The sequence below is a fragment of the Lissotriton helveticus genome, chromosome 1_1, assembly GCF_964261635.1.
Source record: "Lissotriton helveticus chromosome 1_1, aLisHel1.1, whole genome shotgun sequence".
Taxonomy (NCBI): Eukaryota; Metazoa; Chordata; class Amphibia; order Caudata; family Salamandridae; genus Lissotriton; species Lissotriton helveticus.
In genome coordinates this window covers 1790069827-1790086870 of record NC_136057.1, presented here as the reverse complement: position 1 = coordinate 1790086870, position 17044 = coordinate 1790069827, and the positions used below count along the sequence as shown (strand labels likewise).

At 45.8% G+C, this 17044-nt stretch overlaps 1 protein-coding gene across 1 annotated transcript in view; it reads right to left on the bottom strand.

The window, feature by feature from the left end:
- NAGA (alpha-N-acetylgalactosaminidase) overlaps nucleotides 1-17044 on the bottom strand; it is a 738125-nt gene that overhangs the window by 364437 nt on the left and 356644 nt on the right. The window contains exons 2-3 of the mRNA XM_078640564.1: nucleotides 15523-15673; nucleotides 15140-15314 (exon numbers count right to left, since the gene is read on the bottom strand). Of these exons, the coding sequence (XP_078496690.1) occupies nucleotides 15140-15314; nucleotides 15523-15671 (324 nt within the window). The 5' untranslated portion in view covers nucleotides 15672-15673. The remainder of the gene's footprint in view (nucleotides 1-15139; nucleotides 15315-15522; nucleotides 15674-17044) is intronic.

Here is a 17044-nt window from a genome sequence, read left to right as displayed (position 1 = left end):
GAAATGGCAGACCAAGCAGGTGGTCTTATAATATTCACGGTAGGAGCATGAGAATCTTTAATGAATCAATCGATTTTCTGACTGACAGTCAAAATAATAAATGTAAACATCTAAACCCAGTAACGAATTAATAGTTTAAAAGATCTCAGCATTGTTAATACATAATTCTCGCCAATAAAGCCTCAAGATAAACAAGTAAAGCAAATGCTTTTCCTGCTGGAAAGGATTAAAATTAACTTCCGCCTGGCTCCCATCGTTTTATTTGGTGACTTTAATGCTAAGATTCTTAATCCTGCACTCTGGGAAGAGTTCCAAGCTGAAAAGGAAAACGACCTACATATCCCTCCTCATTTTTTATAAATAATCCTGGTGACTTCAGAGAGAGAAAACTGGCTAGCATATTGATTAGACTAAACATGACGACTATCAATGTAAGATGTAAGGGGGATCACTCCGGTAAACAAACCTTCGATAATGGTAGGACTTCTTCTTTGATTCCATATGCCATAATCATAACGGGGATTATTACCTGATTGTTGGTTGGCAATTTAGTAATAGGTGATTTGGCAGGGTGTGACCACAAACCCCTTCTACTAACCTTAGGTTGTGCTCTCAATGAAATGAACACTTGATTAAATTCATCCCATAACCAATGCCAGAATAATGGTAGGACATTTCCATCATGAAAGCTGAAAACGCATACTAAACAAATGATTCAGAAGATCCTAAAAGCATATCAAGAATATTCTGATTGTGAGATATTGGTGATATATGAAAATCTAATAAGTAATGTTAGACGCTTTGCATCCAAACCCAGAAACGTGTGGAAAAGGCCAATGGTTAACCCGTGGGTTCAGAAAGATAAAGCAAAAAGTTATATCGAATAAGAAAATTAGGGATCCGTTTAAATGCAATGTTGCTAGCAAGAATTCCCTGATAAGAGAATTTAGGAGGCAGTTTAAAAAGAGATCAGAATGATCAACTGGAAAGAGAAGGATTGTATTTGGTCGGAGGTAATCCTAGCCTTATGCGGAGGGAGATCCAAAATCTTCTGTTTATTAACTGAGAAAACTTAAGGTGGGATTAGGAAACCTTCAAGCATCACATGGATGAGGACCTGTGGGTGAACTATACATTTGACCTTAAGGACCCAAAGATTATAAAGATGATGAGGCACAGGATGGCCAGCAGCTGGACAGTGAAAGAGCCATTCAGGATACCCTCATTCCATCTATTAAGGAGACTGAAAAAGGATTAGTTACTTACCTGTAATCCTAGTTCTCTTCCAGGGGTATCCTCATCAAAGTCATAAGCATTAGAATATTCCCGCCCATGCGCGGGACCCCGGAAACACTATATTATATGTGCCCCACATATATATAACCATATATATATATATACACATATATATATATATATATATATATATTGCAATACTTAGCAAGCAGTTGGCAAATTGCTAAAAAGATGTAAGAGGCACACGCGGAGTGATATTCAAAAGCAGAAATGCTTTATTTGGTGCATAGGTGCCCTCTCCCCTCCATATCGACAGACGCGTTTCGCCTTCGCGGCTTTTAAAAAAAAAAAAATATATATATATATATATATATATATATATATATATATAAATAAGCAATAGCAGCCTACTAAACACCAGAGCTGAATCATGGTGTAAAGAATGTCCACCATACATGAAAAAACATGCATTAGAAACATGAGAAACAACAACAAAGTTTGTTTTAGAACTGTTTTAATGCTCAGAAAACAGTAGACATTCTTATAAAACACTGAAAGCATAGGAAGCTCCCAGGCTGCATTGCAAATTCCCAGTCTAAAAAGACTGAAAAGCTAACCTGCAGCTGTATGCAATAAACTGACACCGTGCCTTTAAGGCACCCATGACCCCCAGCTTCCCATCATGCCTCAGGGGTGACAGTTAGGTCAGTTGTTCTTTGCGGAGACTGTAAACAAAAACCATGAAACAATCAGGTTAACAAAATCTTCAAGTTAAAGTAGTCCTTTGCCCGGGGAGGCGGGAGGGTTGCTTATGACTTTGATGAGGATACCCCTGGAAGAAAACTAGGATTACAGGTAAGTAACTAATCCTTCTCTTCCAGGGGATCCTCATCAATAGTCATAAGCATTAGAATAGAATAGCGAGTCTCACCTCATCTCCCTTCGGGCAAAGGATCAATAAAAACAGTATATCATTGATAAGCTTAGACAAAACTAAGCTCGAACAGGCCGCAGGCTACCCAAATAGATTCCTCAAAGAGGCCTGCCCTACTTGAGTATCGATCCTGGAATCAGATTCTAAACAGTAATGCCTTGTAAAGGTATGAACTGATCTCCAGGTTGCAGCCTTGCAAATCTCTGACATAGGGACATCATGTAGGAAAGCTACTGTGGCCGCTTTCCCCCTAGTAGAGTGTGCCTTAGGTGTCAACAATAAGGGCTTGCCCGCTAGCTGATAAGCCAATTTGATACAGGAGACGATCCATCTGGACATGGATCGTTTGGCAGCTGGAAAACCCGTTCTCATGGAACCATAATTGACAAAAAGCTGATCCGTCTTCCTAATACTCTTAGTGTTTTCCAAATAAAATTTAAGCACTCTTTTGAGATCCAAAGAATGCAGCGACCGCTCAGCCGGGGTCGTAGGATTTGGAAAAAAGGATGGAAGAGAAATAGACTGATTAATATGAAAATCAGACACAACCTTTGGTAAGAAAGATGGATGTGTCCTTAACACTACTCTGTTGTGGTGGAAAACAGTGTAAGGCTCTTTTGTACACAACTCTTGGATTTCGCTTACTCTGCGCGCTGATGTGATAGCAACTAGGAAAGCGGCCTTCCAAGATAAATGTTGTAACGTTGCTGTGTGGATGGGCTCAAAAGGAGCTCCCATCAACTTGGATAACACAATGTTCAACTCCCAGAGAGGAGAAGGATTTCGAACAGGGGGGTAGACTTTCTTTAACCCCTGGAGGAAGTCCTTGACCACTTGCATCTGGAAGAAAGACTGTTGGCTCGGTGATTTTCTATACGCCACAATGGCTGACAAGTGTACTCTAATGGAAGCATACTTCAAACCAGATGTTGCTAAGGAAAGAAGGTATGGAAGGATAACATCCTCCTGTCCTTTAACAGGGTCAAGATGATGCCCCCTACACCAAATATAAAATCTCTTCCACTTGATATTACGCTCTTGTGGAGGGTCTCTTAGCTTCCTTTAAAATGCGCATACAATCAGGAGGCAAATTCAGATGTCCATACTGCAGGACTTCAGGAGCCATGCCGTTAAGTTCAGAGAGGGGAGGTTGGGATGTAGAATCCTCTCGCTCATCTTGCTCAACAGGTCCGGCCTGCAAGGTAGACGACTGTGTGGACACACAGACAGATGAAGAAGATCCGGGTACCACCACTGCCGTGGCCAGTCCGGAGCTATTAGGATCATCTCCGTGTCCGATCTGAGGAGCTTGGAAACCACCTTCGGAATCAGAGACAGGGAGAAAATGCGTAGGCAAATATCCCTGACCAATCCATCAAGAGAGCATTCCCCTGCGTTCCTGGGCGGTGGAATCTGGATGCGAAGGCGTGGCATTTTCTGTTTTCGTCGTCTGCAAACAAGTCTATAGTTGGACGACCCCAACAATGAAAAAGTTCTGCCACTACCTCGTCATTTAGCACCCAGTCTGGCTGATCCTTGAAGTGCATGCCGAGTGCGTCTGCCTTGATGTTTAGTTCGCCTGGAAGGTGCACTGCTACCAGCGAGCGGTTCTGAGCAAGAAGCCAGTGCCAGATCGCCTGGGAGTCGGCTTTGATTGCAGGGAGAAAGGCTTTGAGAGCGAGATGCACCGCTCGGAGCTCCAGGATGTTGATGTGGTAGGTCTGTTCTTGAGCCGACCACCGACCTTGTATTTGAAGGCACCCCATGTGAGCCCCACAGCCTTGAAGAGATGCGTCCGTCACTATTGACTGAGTCGGGAGAGGTTGATAAAAAGGAACTCCCACCAACAGATTTTGAGGACGAGTCCACCACTTGATGGAAACCTTCGCTGCCTGGGAAAGACTGATCCGGTCTTCCCAGCGCCCTGTCGATTGGTCCCACTGGTCCTCCAGAGACTGTTGTAAAGGACGCATCCTCAGCCTGGCGTGTGGTATGAGAAAAATGCAAGATGCCATGGAACCCAGCAAGGAGGCTACCTGACGGACTGTTGGACTTCGGGTCTCGAGCAGAATCCTGCACTTCTGTTGCATCGAAAAAAGTCTCTCCTCCGAAGGAAACGCTCTTCCCAAGCTTGTGTCCAGAACGGAGCCTAGGTAGTGGATGGACTAGGTTGACTGTTGGACTGACTTTTCCACGTTGACATGGAGGCCGAGCTTGTGCAATTGTTGCAGGCAAAGGCGAAAGTCGCTCTCTAATTGTAGAGGAGATGGACCTTTTAAGAGCCAGTCGTCTAGGTACGGATAGACGAAGAGCCCCTTTTTGTGAAGAAAAGCTGCCACCACTGTCATGCATTTGGTGAAGACTTGCGGTGCCGATTTGAGCCCGAAGGGTAGCAACTTGCACTGGTAGTGTTTGTTGCCGACCACAAACCTCCGAAACTTGCGATGATGCAGTGCAATTGGAATATGAAAGTATGCATCTTGCAGATCCACCGAACACATCCAATCGCCCTTCTGCAGATGTGGACATATTTGGTGAAGAGCCAACATGCGGAACTTCTCTTTGACTATGACCTTGTTTAGCAGACGAAGGTCTAGAATGGGTTCGGAACTTGTTCTCTTGATCCTTTTTGGGGACAAGAAAATATCTGGAGTAGACTCCCTTTCCTCTTTGCGAGGGAGATGCTTCTTCTGTAGCTTGTTTTTGAAGAAGAACCTTTACCTCTTACCGTAGCAGATCTAACTGGTGAGGACGAGATTTCTTTGGAGGAATGTTTTCTGGGGGCGCACGGAAACAAAGCGTGTATCCATTGCGCAGTATATTCAGCACCCAACGATCTTTTGTGATGCTGCACCACTCTGCCAGATGTTGTGAAGCACTTCCTCCCACTGGAGTGGGCAACGGCGCCAGAGGAAGCCACTGCTCATGACTTCCCTCCTCTCGTTGATGTAGAGGATTGTTGTTGATGAACTCCTCTACCTCGGTTGGATTTTCCCCCTCAAAACTGGGTCTTGCCCTGATTCTTGTTTTGGGACCACTGAGGGGTTTGAACCTTCTGTTGAGCCCCTCTGCCCTTGTTGGTCTTAAAACGGCGCTTGAACTCCTTTTTCTTTTCCAAACCGACTGCTTTGACTGTTTCTTGCTCGGCTTTCATCTACTCATCTCTTCGTCAGTGTGTTCACCGAAGAGAGAGGAACCAGAAAAAGGAAGATTTAAGATGCGTTGTTGTGCATCGGGCTTGAGGCCTGTCAGGCGCAACCAAGACGACCTTCTGGTGCAAATTCCATGGGCATATGAATGCGCCGCAAGGGCTGCGCCGTCCGCAGCCGTGCTAATCATCTGGTTCGCTACCAGACAGCCTTCTGTCATTGTCTCTTCAAAGTCCTTCTGGTCTTCTTTCGGCAGTTTGGACCTGAAACGCTCCATGGAATCCCATAAGACTCTATCATATCTACCCAACAGTGCAGCTGCACTGGAGACCTTCAGTGTAGAAGCGGCAGAGTTACAGACCTTGCGACCCCACAAGTCCTGTGATCTGCTGTCCTTATCTTGCGGGACTGAGGAGGTAGCAGTGTGTTTTTCGTGCTGCTGCTACGATCACTGAATCTGCAGGAGGATCAGTCATGACAAAGACCGGGTCAGAGGTAGCTGGCTTGTACTTTTTTTTTATGCGAGCCGGCACCGCTTTAATGGTCGCTAGAGCCAGGAATATGTCTTTGACAGGGTTCATGAAGCAGACTTCTGGTGAAGTGTCTTAAAAATCACTGTCGTAGTGACTTGTGGAATAGATAGCTCAATGTTGAGCTTTTGAGCTCCTCTTTGCAGGACATCATGAAAAGTGTTGATGTCATCAACCGGTGAGACCCTAGAGATAGGGCTATCCGAAAGTGTGGGAGAATAATCCCTCTTGGAAGATTGGGTAGAGGAGGTAGAAGAAGTAGATGGTGTCCTCCTACTCCTGCGATGAGCACTGTGCCTCCTATCGCGTGATCTTCCTGAACGTTCCTCCCTTCCGGGGGAACGAGATCTAGCAGGTCTCCTCACAGGTGATCTTTCAGCTTGAACCCTGTGCCTGGGAGGACTGCGTCTGTCCACTTCTTCAACTAGTCTCTGAAGCGGAGATCTGTGTGTAGGACTGGCGTATTCTTGCATCCGCCTCTTAGCCCCTGAATCCTGCCAATGATCCAATGGCAGATTCCATCTAGGGGACAACCTCACATCTGCAGAAGAAGGGTCTCGCAAAGGTGACTTGCGGGCAGGGCTTCTAGACTTTGAGGCGGCTTGCCCAGACGAATGCAAGGATGAGTGGCGGGAGGCTGATTCCATCACCAGAATCACCGATTCCCCTCTGGATCTCCCTGAAGCGGAGTTCCTCGACGTCGACCCAGCCCGCTCTTGGTGCCTTGACGTCGGTCCTGAAGTCGAATGTCTCGACGGCGAGCGGTGCGAGGATCGGTGATGTCTCGACGTCGAGCGGCGATGTGAAGCCGACGACGGAGCCCTTGATGCCGAACGCCGCTGGGGCGACGGCGGAGCAGCCAATCTCGACGTCGAGTGTCTACACGACGACGACGAAGGGGTATTGGTCACCCTTGACGCCAAACGCCTATGAGACGTCGACGGAGATCTCCTCCTCGACGCCGATCGACATCTGGTTGTCGACGGCGGAGGATTCTGGGCTCTCTGCGACGACAGAGGTGAGCCTCTCCTCGACGCCAAACGTCGTGACGACTACGGAGGGTCTCTGGTCCTCGACGCCGATCGTCGCCCGGTTGACGACGGCGGGGGGTCACACTTCTCGACGCCGATCGTCGCCTGGTTGACGACGGCGGAGGTGTGATGGTTCTCGACGCCGATCGTCGCCGGGTTGACGACGGCAGAGTGGTTTTGGTCCTCGACGCCGATCGTCACCGGGTTGACGACGGCAGAGGGGTCTTGGTCCTCGACGCCGATCGTCGCCGAGTTGAAGATGGCGGAGGGTCTGGAATTCTAGACGGCGACGTACCTGAATCCCTTCTTCTCGACGGCCGAGCCCGCCGTCGAAGGTCGTTTTTTTAGTTGAATGACCCACCGGTAGTTCTCTCATCAGCGCCGAGCCCGACGCTGAAGCTGAAGGGTGTGAAGACTTATCCTTTGAAGGTGTTCTAGCCCTCTTGGAGCCCTTCCTTACCGGAGACCTTCCTCTGGATGACCTTTGGGCTACGCCATGGATGCGAATCCTCTCCCTGTCCTTCAGAGTTCTTCCTGACAGGGTTTTGCATTGAGGACAGGCTTTTGGGTCATGATTTTCAGGCAGACAAAGAATACAGACTTCATGGCTGTCTGTCTTGGCCTTCTTGTTGCCACAAGAAGGGCAGTTGTCAAAAAGGGAAGACATTTCAAAGCAGAAAATACCCACCAAACTGTCAATAAAAGACAGATTCTTACTTGAAAAGATGTAAAATGTCAAAGTAAGTCAAAAAACTGTGAAAAGTGAAGAAAATATCTGTCAGAAAAACCAGAAATGAGTGGATCTGTGTTGCCAGGATCCTTCCTGAAGGAGCCGGAAAGAACAACTGACCTAACAGTCACCCCTGAGGCATGATGGGAAGCTGGGGGTCATGGGTGCCTTAAAGGCACGGTGTCAGTTTATTGCATACAGCTGCAGGTTAGCTTTTCAGTCTTTTTATACTGGGAATTTGCAATGCAGCCTGGGAGCTTCCTATGCTTTCAGTGTTTTATAAGAATTTCTACTGTTTTCTGAGCATTAAAACAGTTCTAAAACAAACTTTATTGTTGTTTCTCATGTTTCCAATGCATGTTTTTTCATGTATGGTGGAAATTCTTTACAGCATGATTCAGCTCTGGTGTTTAGTAGGCTGCTATTGCTTATATATATATATATATATATTTATATATATATATATATATATATATATATATATATATATATATATATATATATATATATATATATATATGGTTATATATATGTGGGGCACATATAATATAGTGTTTCCGGGGTCCCGCGCATTGGCGGGAATATTCTAATGATTATGACTATTGATGAGGATCCCCTGGAAGAGAATTATAAGGAATCTACAGAGCTCTCATGCTCAAGGCCCAGATGGTCCGTCAGCAGACATATTAACTGCTTCAGCGCTACCGCGTTTACCTGCTGTGCGCTGAAAAAGTAGTAAATGGCTTGTTTGTGACAAAGCCAGCTCGTCATGAGCGCAGGGCAGGTAACGCCCATGACGAGCTGGCTTTGTCATTAGCGTCGAAGTGGTTAAAACTGGATCCAGAATTATGAATGTGTGAGTCCTAACTGCTCTGGTGGTGGAGGTAGTCCATTGTAATAAAATTATAGAGTCCTGAAAGGGTCCCTATTTTCAAAAAGTGGTCACAGACTGCTCCAAATAACTATACTATAGATGATAACTTTGCTATACATGCTTTGTAAAATGTATGCATCTTTGGCTAGCCCTTGAAGATTGTGATGAAAAGGAGATGATCTGACTTAAAGTGCAACAAAGATTTTGGTGCGGTTACAGTCGACTGGAGTTTTGATTACTGATTGAAGAGTAAGATTTTAAAAGAAATCAACCAATCTATGTTGAAGCTACTAGTTTCTTAAAGATACAGTGAACTTTTTTAACTGTTTCACTCTATGATCTGTTAGACAATTTTTCCCTGCATGTTTCACTATCACAGAGGGAAAGTTAAAAAGTTGTTTAGGATACTGCAATACAAATCTTCACTTAGGTGCTACAATGTGGTCTTAGAAATTTTCAAAAAGGGATTTATTTCCCCTGTTAGAAAAATGCTGTCAGGGCTTTACTGTCTAAATGCTGGAGGAGGGCCACCGTATTATTACCAATGAGGTGTGTACCTACAACCAAAGATTGACGTGTGTGTGTGTGTGTGCACATGCTTTTGCATGGGTGTGTGCGTGTTTTCCGGGGTTCCCGCGCATAGGCGGAAATATTCTACATTATATTATCGACGGGAATCCTACGATGCAGAATGTTATTTTCCAAGTCCTGGAAAAGGAAAAATAATCTGAAGTGGTGGCTTAATGTGGAGAGATTGGACAATGCAGACAAATATAGATACTTGGGTATCCTTTTTAAAGAAAATCCTAACTTTGAAGCTGGACAGGACACAGTCTTGGATCATAAGTCAGTAGAAGCGTTTAGGGAGACCTACAACCTAAATATCATAAATCTACCACTCGATGGTTGAAAATCTTTGTGGAGGTAATATAATTCGACTACAATCTACAGAGATGAACATCTAGAAAAGTTGGCTCAGTCTTCCAAAGGCAAAGTAAATAGGGTGCTAAGACTGGAGCTGAGGCTTTTGAATATTAATTTAATGTGAAAATTATGAAATATTAGTTGGGTGTAAGGACAGCACCTGATAGTTCATTTAGGCATCGGATAAAATGTAATTTTCAGACCCAAAGAGTTTGGTTGGCTGAAGGGATACCCATAGCCAGGCAGAATGACAGTTACTGTCATGGGCAGGTGTTTACACTCGCTGTATAGCCTGTGCTCACCCTTGGGTGGCTTGGCTCTGAGCAGTCAGACTTACTACAGAAGCAATGTGTAAAGCAAAGGCACAGTAGCCACTTGTGATAAATACACTGAACCTCACAGAAGAGAATTCACACAGGATGTACGTAAAACAGTTTGTACTCAGCACACACATTCAATTCTTATATCATGAACATCATATACTTTTGGGTATAAAACACATTCAGAAATATTACTAGCAGTATTAGGACCACCTGTTTCATTATGATATCAATATTGTGCACACTCTGGACAATTCCAATTCTAACCCTTCCCCCAACTTAGCGGCACCACGGCTGGAACCATGCAGTAGAACCAAACGTCAAAATGTATTGCGCTTTTGCCAAGCAACCAACGTGTAAAGCGGCACCGCCGGCCAGAGTTGTGAATCACTGGCGATCCGCATACGATCACTCCCACTCACACACACTCACTCTGCACCACCACGTGGTGCGGCAGGTACATCCAATTCGTACAGCACACTCTTACACACCTACGTACTCAGCACCCTAATGCAGTGCCACTGTTCCCCAACAGGTCAATGGTTCACACTCTGCAGACTCCGTGGCCCAAGTCCCCCTCCACCCTTTAGTTCATCCCGATTGTCCCATACCACAGGATGGAAGATAACTAACCCCGCCTTCCGGACACCGGGCTGCACGCAGCCGAAGTCACACAGTCTGGATCCTCAGGAAGCAGGTGGGAATATGTACCAGTTTTATTTAGGAGGTAGACGTAAACAAGGGGAAGATAGCAGCCACCCTGGAAGTTCCCCACAGGTCTCAAAACGCAAAGGAGTCACGCAATCTCTTAAAGCGCATCCAAACTGTCTCGGAAATGTTTCTTTCACCCAGTCAATCTGTCTTTGCTACTACCTGGCGCCAAGATGTCTTCGGGTGGAGCCAGGTGTGGAGAGGGCAGTTGGTACACTGGTCAACAAGGAAACAACTGATGAATGGTGAGTAACACAGAGAGCCTCTCGGTGTGATGAGTCACCCTAATTGGTATGATCCGGCCCAGGCAATCCGGGCACTGCGCCCAGTGAACGTTGGTATGAGTCACACCAGCCACTTCAGATTTCAAATACGATGAGTTGCAAATTCCACACCTGCCTGGAAATTAGGCACAATGGCCAATGCACGTTAATTGGGTTGCGCCAGGCAATTCCGGTCACACACAAGAGTTGCAATTCCTTACAGCCATGGAAATGAGGCACATCGTTCGGTGCACGATGATACAGATTGCCCCAGACCAGTCCCGTCACACACACACACACACACACACACACACACAGGTGCAAGTTCAGCAGAGCCACATGAGGTACAATGAGGCGCTACTATGGGTACATGCTGGCACCCAAGGGTCGCACCTTGTGAATCGGACAGCGCACACAGTGAGCATGCAGTCGGCATGTCGCACGAGAGAGATGCGGCATGATCAATGAAATGGGCCACGCTGGGTCCTGCAACCAGTGAATCCGCTCACCACCACTAGACGCATTGAGTGCCAGGGTCCCCGCAGTACGGGAACCACACGCCTTAGATGCGGGCCAAGTCTCTGGGTCTCCACACTAGACGATCGGGTCTCCAGACACAAGTCTTAGTTCCGGGCTCACACCAGGCTACCAGTTGGGATTGAGTAGCTGATGTGGGGACTTGATAGGGCACAACTCTTCAGATGTCACAGGTAGATGGTGTAGGTCCCTCACAGTAGATCTTTGATGTCCCCGAGATCTCCAGAAGAAGAGGAGTCCTTATGTCGGGCCCTTAAGAGAGCACACTCCAGGGCGCCACACTTCAGCAGGTCCTCGGCCCAGGCCAGCCTCTATTCAGACAGTTAACCTCCATGTGCACAACAGAGTCCTCTGGAAATGTGCACCATGCAGTTCGGGTTCTCTGGTCCCATGTCCCCACAAGCGTATCTCAGCCTTTGCTGAAGGATGGCACCCGTAGTTATACTGTCGGGTGTCTTTGAAGTTAGGGACTTTCCCTTTGAACCACAGATGTCTCCCCTAAATTGTAGACCTTTCTGTTATGGGGCCATGGAATGCAGATCTTAATATTTAGTGGGGCCATGATCCAGCCTCTAGAGGCTAAGTATCACAACCTCTATAGCCAATCTAGCCCATGCAGCCCTCAAACGGCAGAGGAGTGCTGTTCTCATAGGATGCCCATGGTTTATGGCTGTAGCTATGGGAATGCACAGATGTGCTCCCCCGACCCTTGGTGTCCCCTTGAGCCAGGCACACAGTCCACAAGACTCTTGGAGCATAGAAATTTCCATATTCTATAGGTGGCACTTCTAAGTGAGCTATTTCGAAACTCTCTTTCATTGGAAAGGGTTTGACATGGCAAATCCATTGATAGACAACATTATGAGGCTGCTCCACTGCAGTTCACTATTGCAGCCCAAAGTTATGGCAACCACTTCCCCATGTTAACCTATAGGAAGAGCAGGCCTCATAGGTAGTGCAAACACTTATAAGTATTCTTCACTTCCTGGGCGCATGTGCCAAATTGTGCATATAGACCTGCGATGGCAGGTTAAACACGTAGTTCCCCAGCACAAATGGGGCAAGTGTGCACATCCGAGTCTTCACAGTAGACTGGACACAACTTTAACTAATATGTGTGCCACAGCGCACACACTAACCTGTGATGGGAGGCGGCACACGCAGTCAGGGGCATCGCGGTTGCGCACATACAGCAGCCTACAATGGCAAGCTGTTGATGAGTTTAATCACAATGATTGCTAGTGCGCACACACTGGTTTACTATGACAGATCGCCACATGTTTACGAATACTGAATCCGCATCACTTTCCAACCTGGGTAGGAAGGGCGGACGCACTTTCACACTGCATTTACAGCGGGAAAGTGCCTGGAGGCCACATAAGAAAATCAGCAAAACCCAGGCGGAAAAAGCAAAAATGTTCAGGGAACGATAGCTGATGACTGTCAGGTCCAACACCATGGTTAACATATCAAGATAATATTGGGAAAGTCTTATATTTACCTGAATAGATACCTCGCAGTCACCTCTGCCTGCAAGGAAAACATTTATAAATGATTTGGTCAAAAACTTCACCTTAAAAGCGAAATTGAGGACTGTAGGAAGAGATTCCACCTATCTTATTTGTTGTGTATGGATTATAAGGGTACTCTACAAAAGAACTTAAACGATGTACCTGTTGGAAGTAGGAATATTGCTGGGGACTGTACTGGAGATGTAGAGAGCCCTCTGGCACTGGAAAACTTGGAATGATTTCTGACAGAACAGTCCTGAAGATCTAGATATGTGTTAAGGTACTTTTTATCAAGTACATTTCCTCTAAAATTATATATTTCTACTGAAAACAAGTAGTGTAGTATGGCCTGAGGCCTGATTTGCGCGCATGTTATGTTAGCAGGGCTTATTAGGAGTTTAAACGCCATTTTAACTTTTGCTGCTTTTGCACACAACACCGCATCGCTGTTTTTGTTCGTTAGCCTTCACGAAGGTCCATACATGAGAAAAGGTTTGTTTTCGGCATCTCTAGACTTACATCGTGCCCCTAGTCTGAACAGTGAGTGCTGAGCCGTCAAGGTTATCAAAACAGGTTAGCTGTTTTTCGACATGTCCATTTAACGCTCTCTAGACACAACAGTTTGGCAGCTGTGAGTCAAGTAGGATTCTGGCGTCCTTAATACTAGGCGCTATAGGACCTGTTTTCACTATCATTGTAACATGACTCCTCTTTTTATGGAATTGTAACCATGCTGACCATATTATTCTTAATCGTATGTCTGCTTATGTTGACTAAAATACTGCACAGGAGATCACGTTGTTAAAATAAATATTTTAACCTTACTGTGTCTCTTCTTTACTCCTGTTGTGGACCGGTATGACAGTATAACAAAGGAGTGTTCTCACTTCCCGCCATTCCTGAGATGGTCCTAAGTCGCATGTTCTAGGTTGTCTAATCATTCGTTACTTTGCTATAGGACGAAGAGCTAATGTGACACTGATGCCAAGTCAAGAATAACTTTATTCGGTTAAAATTAACCATAAAAGTATAACATACATGAATCACACAGGGAAGGTTTATATACATGAAAGTCCAATAAAACCATATAACTCACATATATTAAAAATTCAGACCGGTTTAAAAAAAAATTCCTAAAAGGAGATGCCTGAATTTGATTACATTTCGTATCGTTTCCTTATTGATAGTGCCTTCCTGATAAAATTTAAAACAGCCATGCAAGTTACATCAGTAGACAAAGATAACAAAAAGTTAAAACCCTCCTGAAAGTTACATGGTCTGATGTCTTTTAAGAGTGGTATAAGAAACCGAGCTCTTGGGACATTGTAAAGTGCACAAAAAAGGGTAAAGTGCAGGGTGCTTTGTTGGGACAGGTTGTCACAGGGACAGGATGGAAGGTTATGGCACCATCCGGCCTGTTTAGGAAAGGCCCCTAAATAGTGCAATGTGCAAAGCCTAAATCTAGTCAACAAAAATCTAAATTGTACGTTCCTGGTAAAAGACAAATAAAATTGCTGATATCAAAAAGTCTGCTCGTTGCGAAATAATCGCCTTGCTGGACTTGACACTGATGCTAGCTGATTGGGTTTTTTCTAGGCACTGAGGTGAGTTTCTGGTACACCACAATTCACTGACGTCCTAGGTCTCTGTGCACAGTTCTGTGTAGGAGCAGGATCCTTGCAACTGTAGAACTTACCAGTTATTGGATGCATGTCGTCTAAAATAAATAATTTTCTTCCTCCAGTTTATTTGAGGGCATTATTTCTTTTAAGTGCAAAAAAATAATTCAGCTGAGACATTTCGCCAAAGTGACCGAAGAGGAATGTTTTACACAAAGTAAGCAAAATTTATTTTTGCTACAGCTTTTAATCCCTATTTCTCCTTGAGTCTTGCAACATTTCATTTAAAAATGTGTGAATTTTAACTAAAATGGGGTCAACTTGGAAAGTTTTTTATTTCTTTAGCAGTTTTGTTATTTTAGTTGGTTTAGAAGTAAGCTTACCACATCCGTTTCTCAGAAAAAGGCAAACTACCCATTTTCAGCTGGGATTTCTTACCGAAACCAGATTACATTTTGGGTAGCTAGCTGATTGTTTGGGCCATGTGGAAGCTCAGTCATGCCATGGCTCACATCAAGACTGTGACCTTTCTCTCCATAGCTTAACAATGTGAATTCTTACATTATCCTTTGTTAAACATGCTCCACAATGCTAAATATTGGCAGGACTATTCAATGCTTATGATTATCTTTGAAGATGCCGTGAGGGGAATTACCTTCGTTGATCCCTCTTTTCCCCACTCCCTTCAGACTTTAATATAAAACTCAAACACAAACATAAACAACCCGCCTCAATTTTACCCAATGCACTATGCCATTGCACCTACTTACATAGTCAGCTAGCGCCTTGATGCCGCCTGGGAAGCGATCAGGGTCAGGTGTAACACGACCCTGCTCATCCCGCTGGGGGGCCATCCAGCAGTCATCGATGTTTACATACACGTAGCCCAGTTCTCGCCATCCATCTGCCACTAGACGGTCAGCCATGTCCAGGAAGAGTTCCTCGCTGCCAGTATAAGAGGAGACTGGATCAATCTCTGCCTGCATCATATCACCCCTATCCATCATGAAGCTAACCTCCCCACTTTACAAGTAATCCCATCACCATTCTTTTTGCCTCTCCCCAAAGTCTAGCAAAACAAGCTTGTATGAATTAATTGCTGCCTCAGTATTACATTCTTTAGACATTTATTGGAATAATGGGAGCTGAGTACCTGATGCAGTTGGTTGGGTCATTCTTGCAGTCAACGTTGCAACGGAAGCGTTCCCAAGCCAACCAACCCATGGGAGGTGTTCGCAGCAGCCCGTTGTCCAAGGCCAGTGAGCTTGTCACAACGCAACAGATCCAGAACCACAGCGCCATCCCTGTACCGGTAAGAGACACAGAAAGATACATTAAGACCCTAGATATGGCCCACCTTCCCATTTCAATAAGCTCTAGCAGACAATGAAGCACAAAAAGAGCTATGATAGGACTATGTGTGTCAGGATGCAGTGGGAAGCTTGAGTACCAACCTGTATGCTCCAACAAGCAGTTAAAGGCCCAGCCGTATTATCCTTGATCCGTTAGAGCATACTGGTACCAAAGGTGACATAGCTAAATGGGCCTGGGCACAAGGGAATTAACCAACAGGGCATAACCGATGGAAGGTTAGGAGGCCTAGTTCAAAGCTGATCACAAATATGTCAAACTTGTCTGTTAGTTAACCAATAGATTACTGACACCACCCTGGCTTTCGGGGCACTAGCAGGGTGCACACTGACTATGATTCGTAAAAATGGGAATGGGAGCGGGGACACTGGGCACTCCCCGATTGCTTGTCTTTTTTTTTTTTTTTTTCTTTTTTCAAAACCGTATTTATTAAAAGTTCAAGCAGATCAAGTGTACAGCACCCCAAGAGCAGGGGAACACGACAATATGCAAAGTACAGTAGAAAATACGTATGGCTCAAACTTTCGATTAACCCCCACCCGCCCCCGTATCCCCCCCACAATCCCAACAGTACCAACTACCCACCCCTTATCCCACCCTAACCCGATGCACGTGATCACAATTAGCTGCAGAAGACAAGAGAAAACACACTAAGTGTCTTGGAGCTATCCGGGCCCCGAGGCTTCAATCATCAGACAGACCATCATCCGGTACAATGGGAGGATCTAATATCAGGTCCCTGTAGTCCGCCCACCGCTTCCAGATCTTGTAATGTTTCCTAGGGCAGCCCCTGGCCTCAAACACCGGCTGTTCCAGCCCCATGAGGAAGTCCAAGCCCGCCTTCCAGGCGCCAAGTGGGGGGGCACGGTCACTCTTCCAGGCCCTCGCCAGGTCTCTCTTGGCCACAACAAGGCCCAACAGCAGGAGATGGCGCTTATAGACGTTACCACCCACTTGATCCAGGATATGAAGAAGACCCAACCTAGGTGTACGAGGTAGCTCCCACCCCAGCACTTCCGACAGGCAGTCCCACACCCCACCCCAGAACCGGACCAGGCCCACACATGACCACACAGTATGCACTAATGTGCCCCTCTCTGCCCCACAGCGCAGGCAATCTGGGGAAGCAATAAGGCCCGCCCTCCACAGTCTCTCCCTGGTGTAATAGGCCCGATGTAGGTATTTAAATTGTATGAATCTCAACCGTACTGCAATAGCCGCACCCCGGGGGGATTCCAGCGCCTCTCTCCAGTCATCCTCATCCAGCGGTCCAACATCCATCTCCCAAGCGGCCTTCAACGACA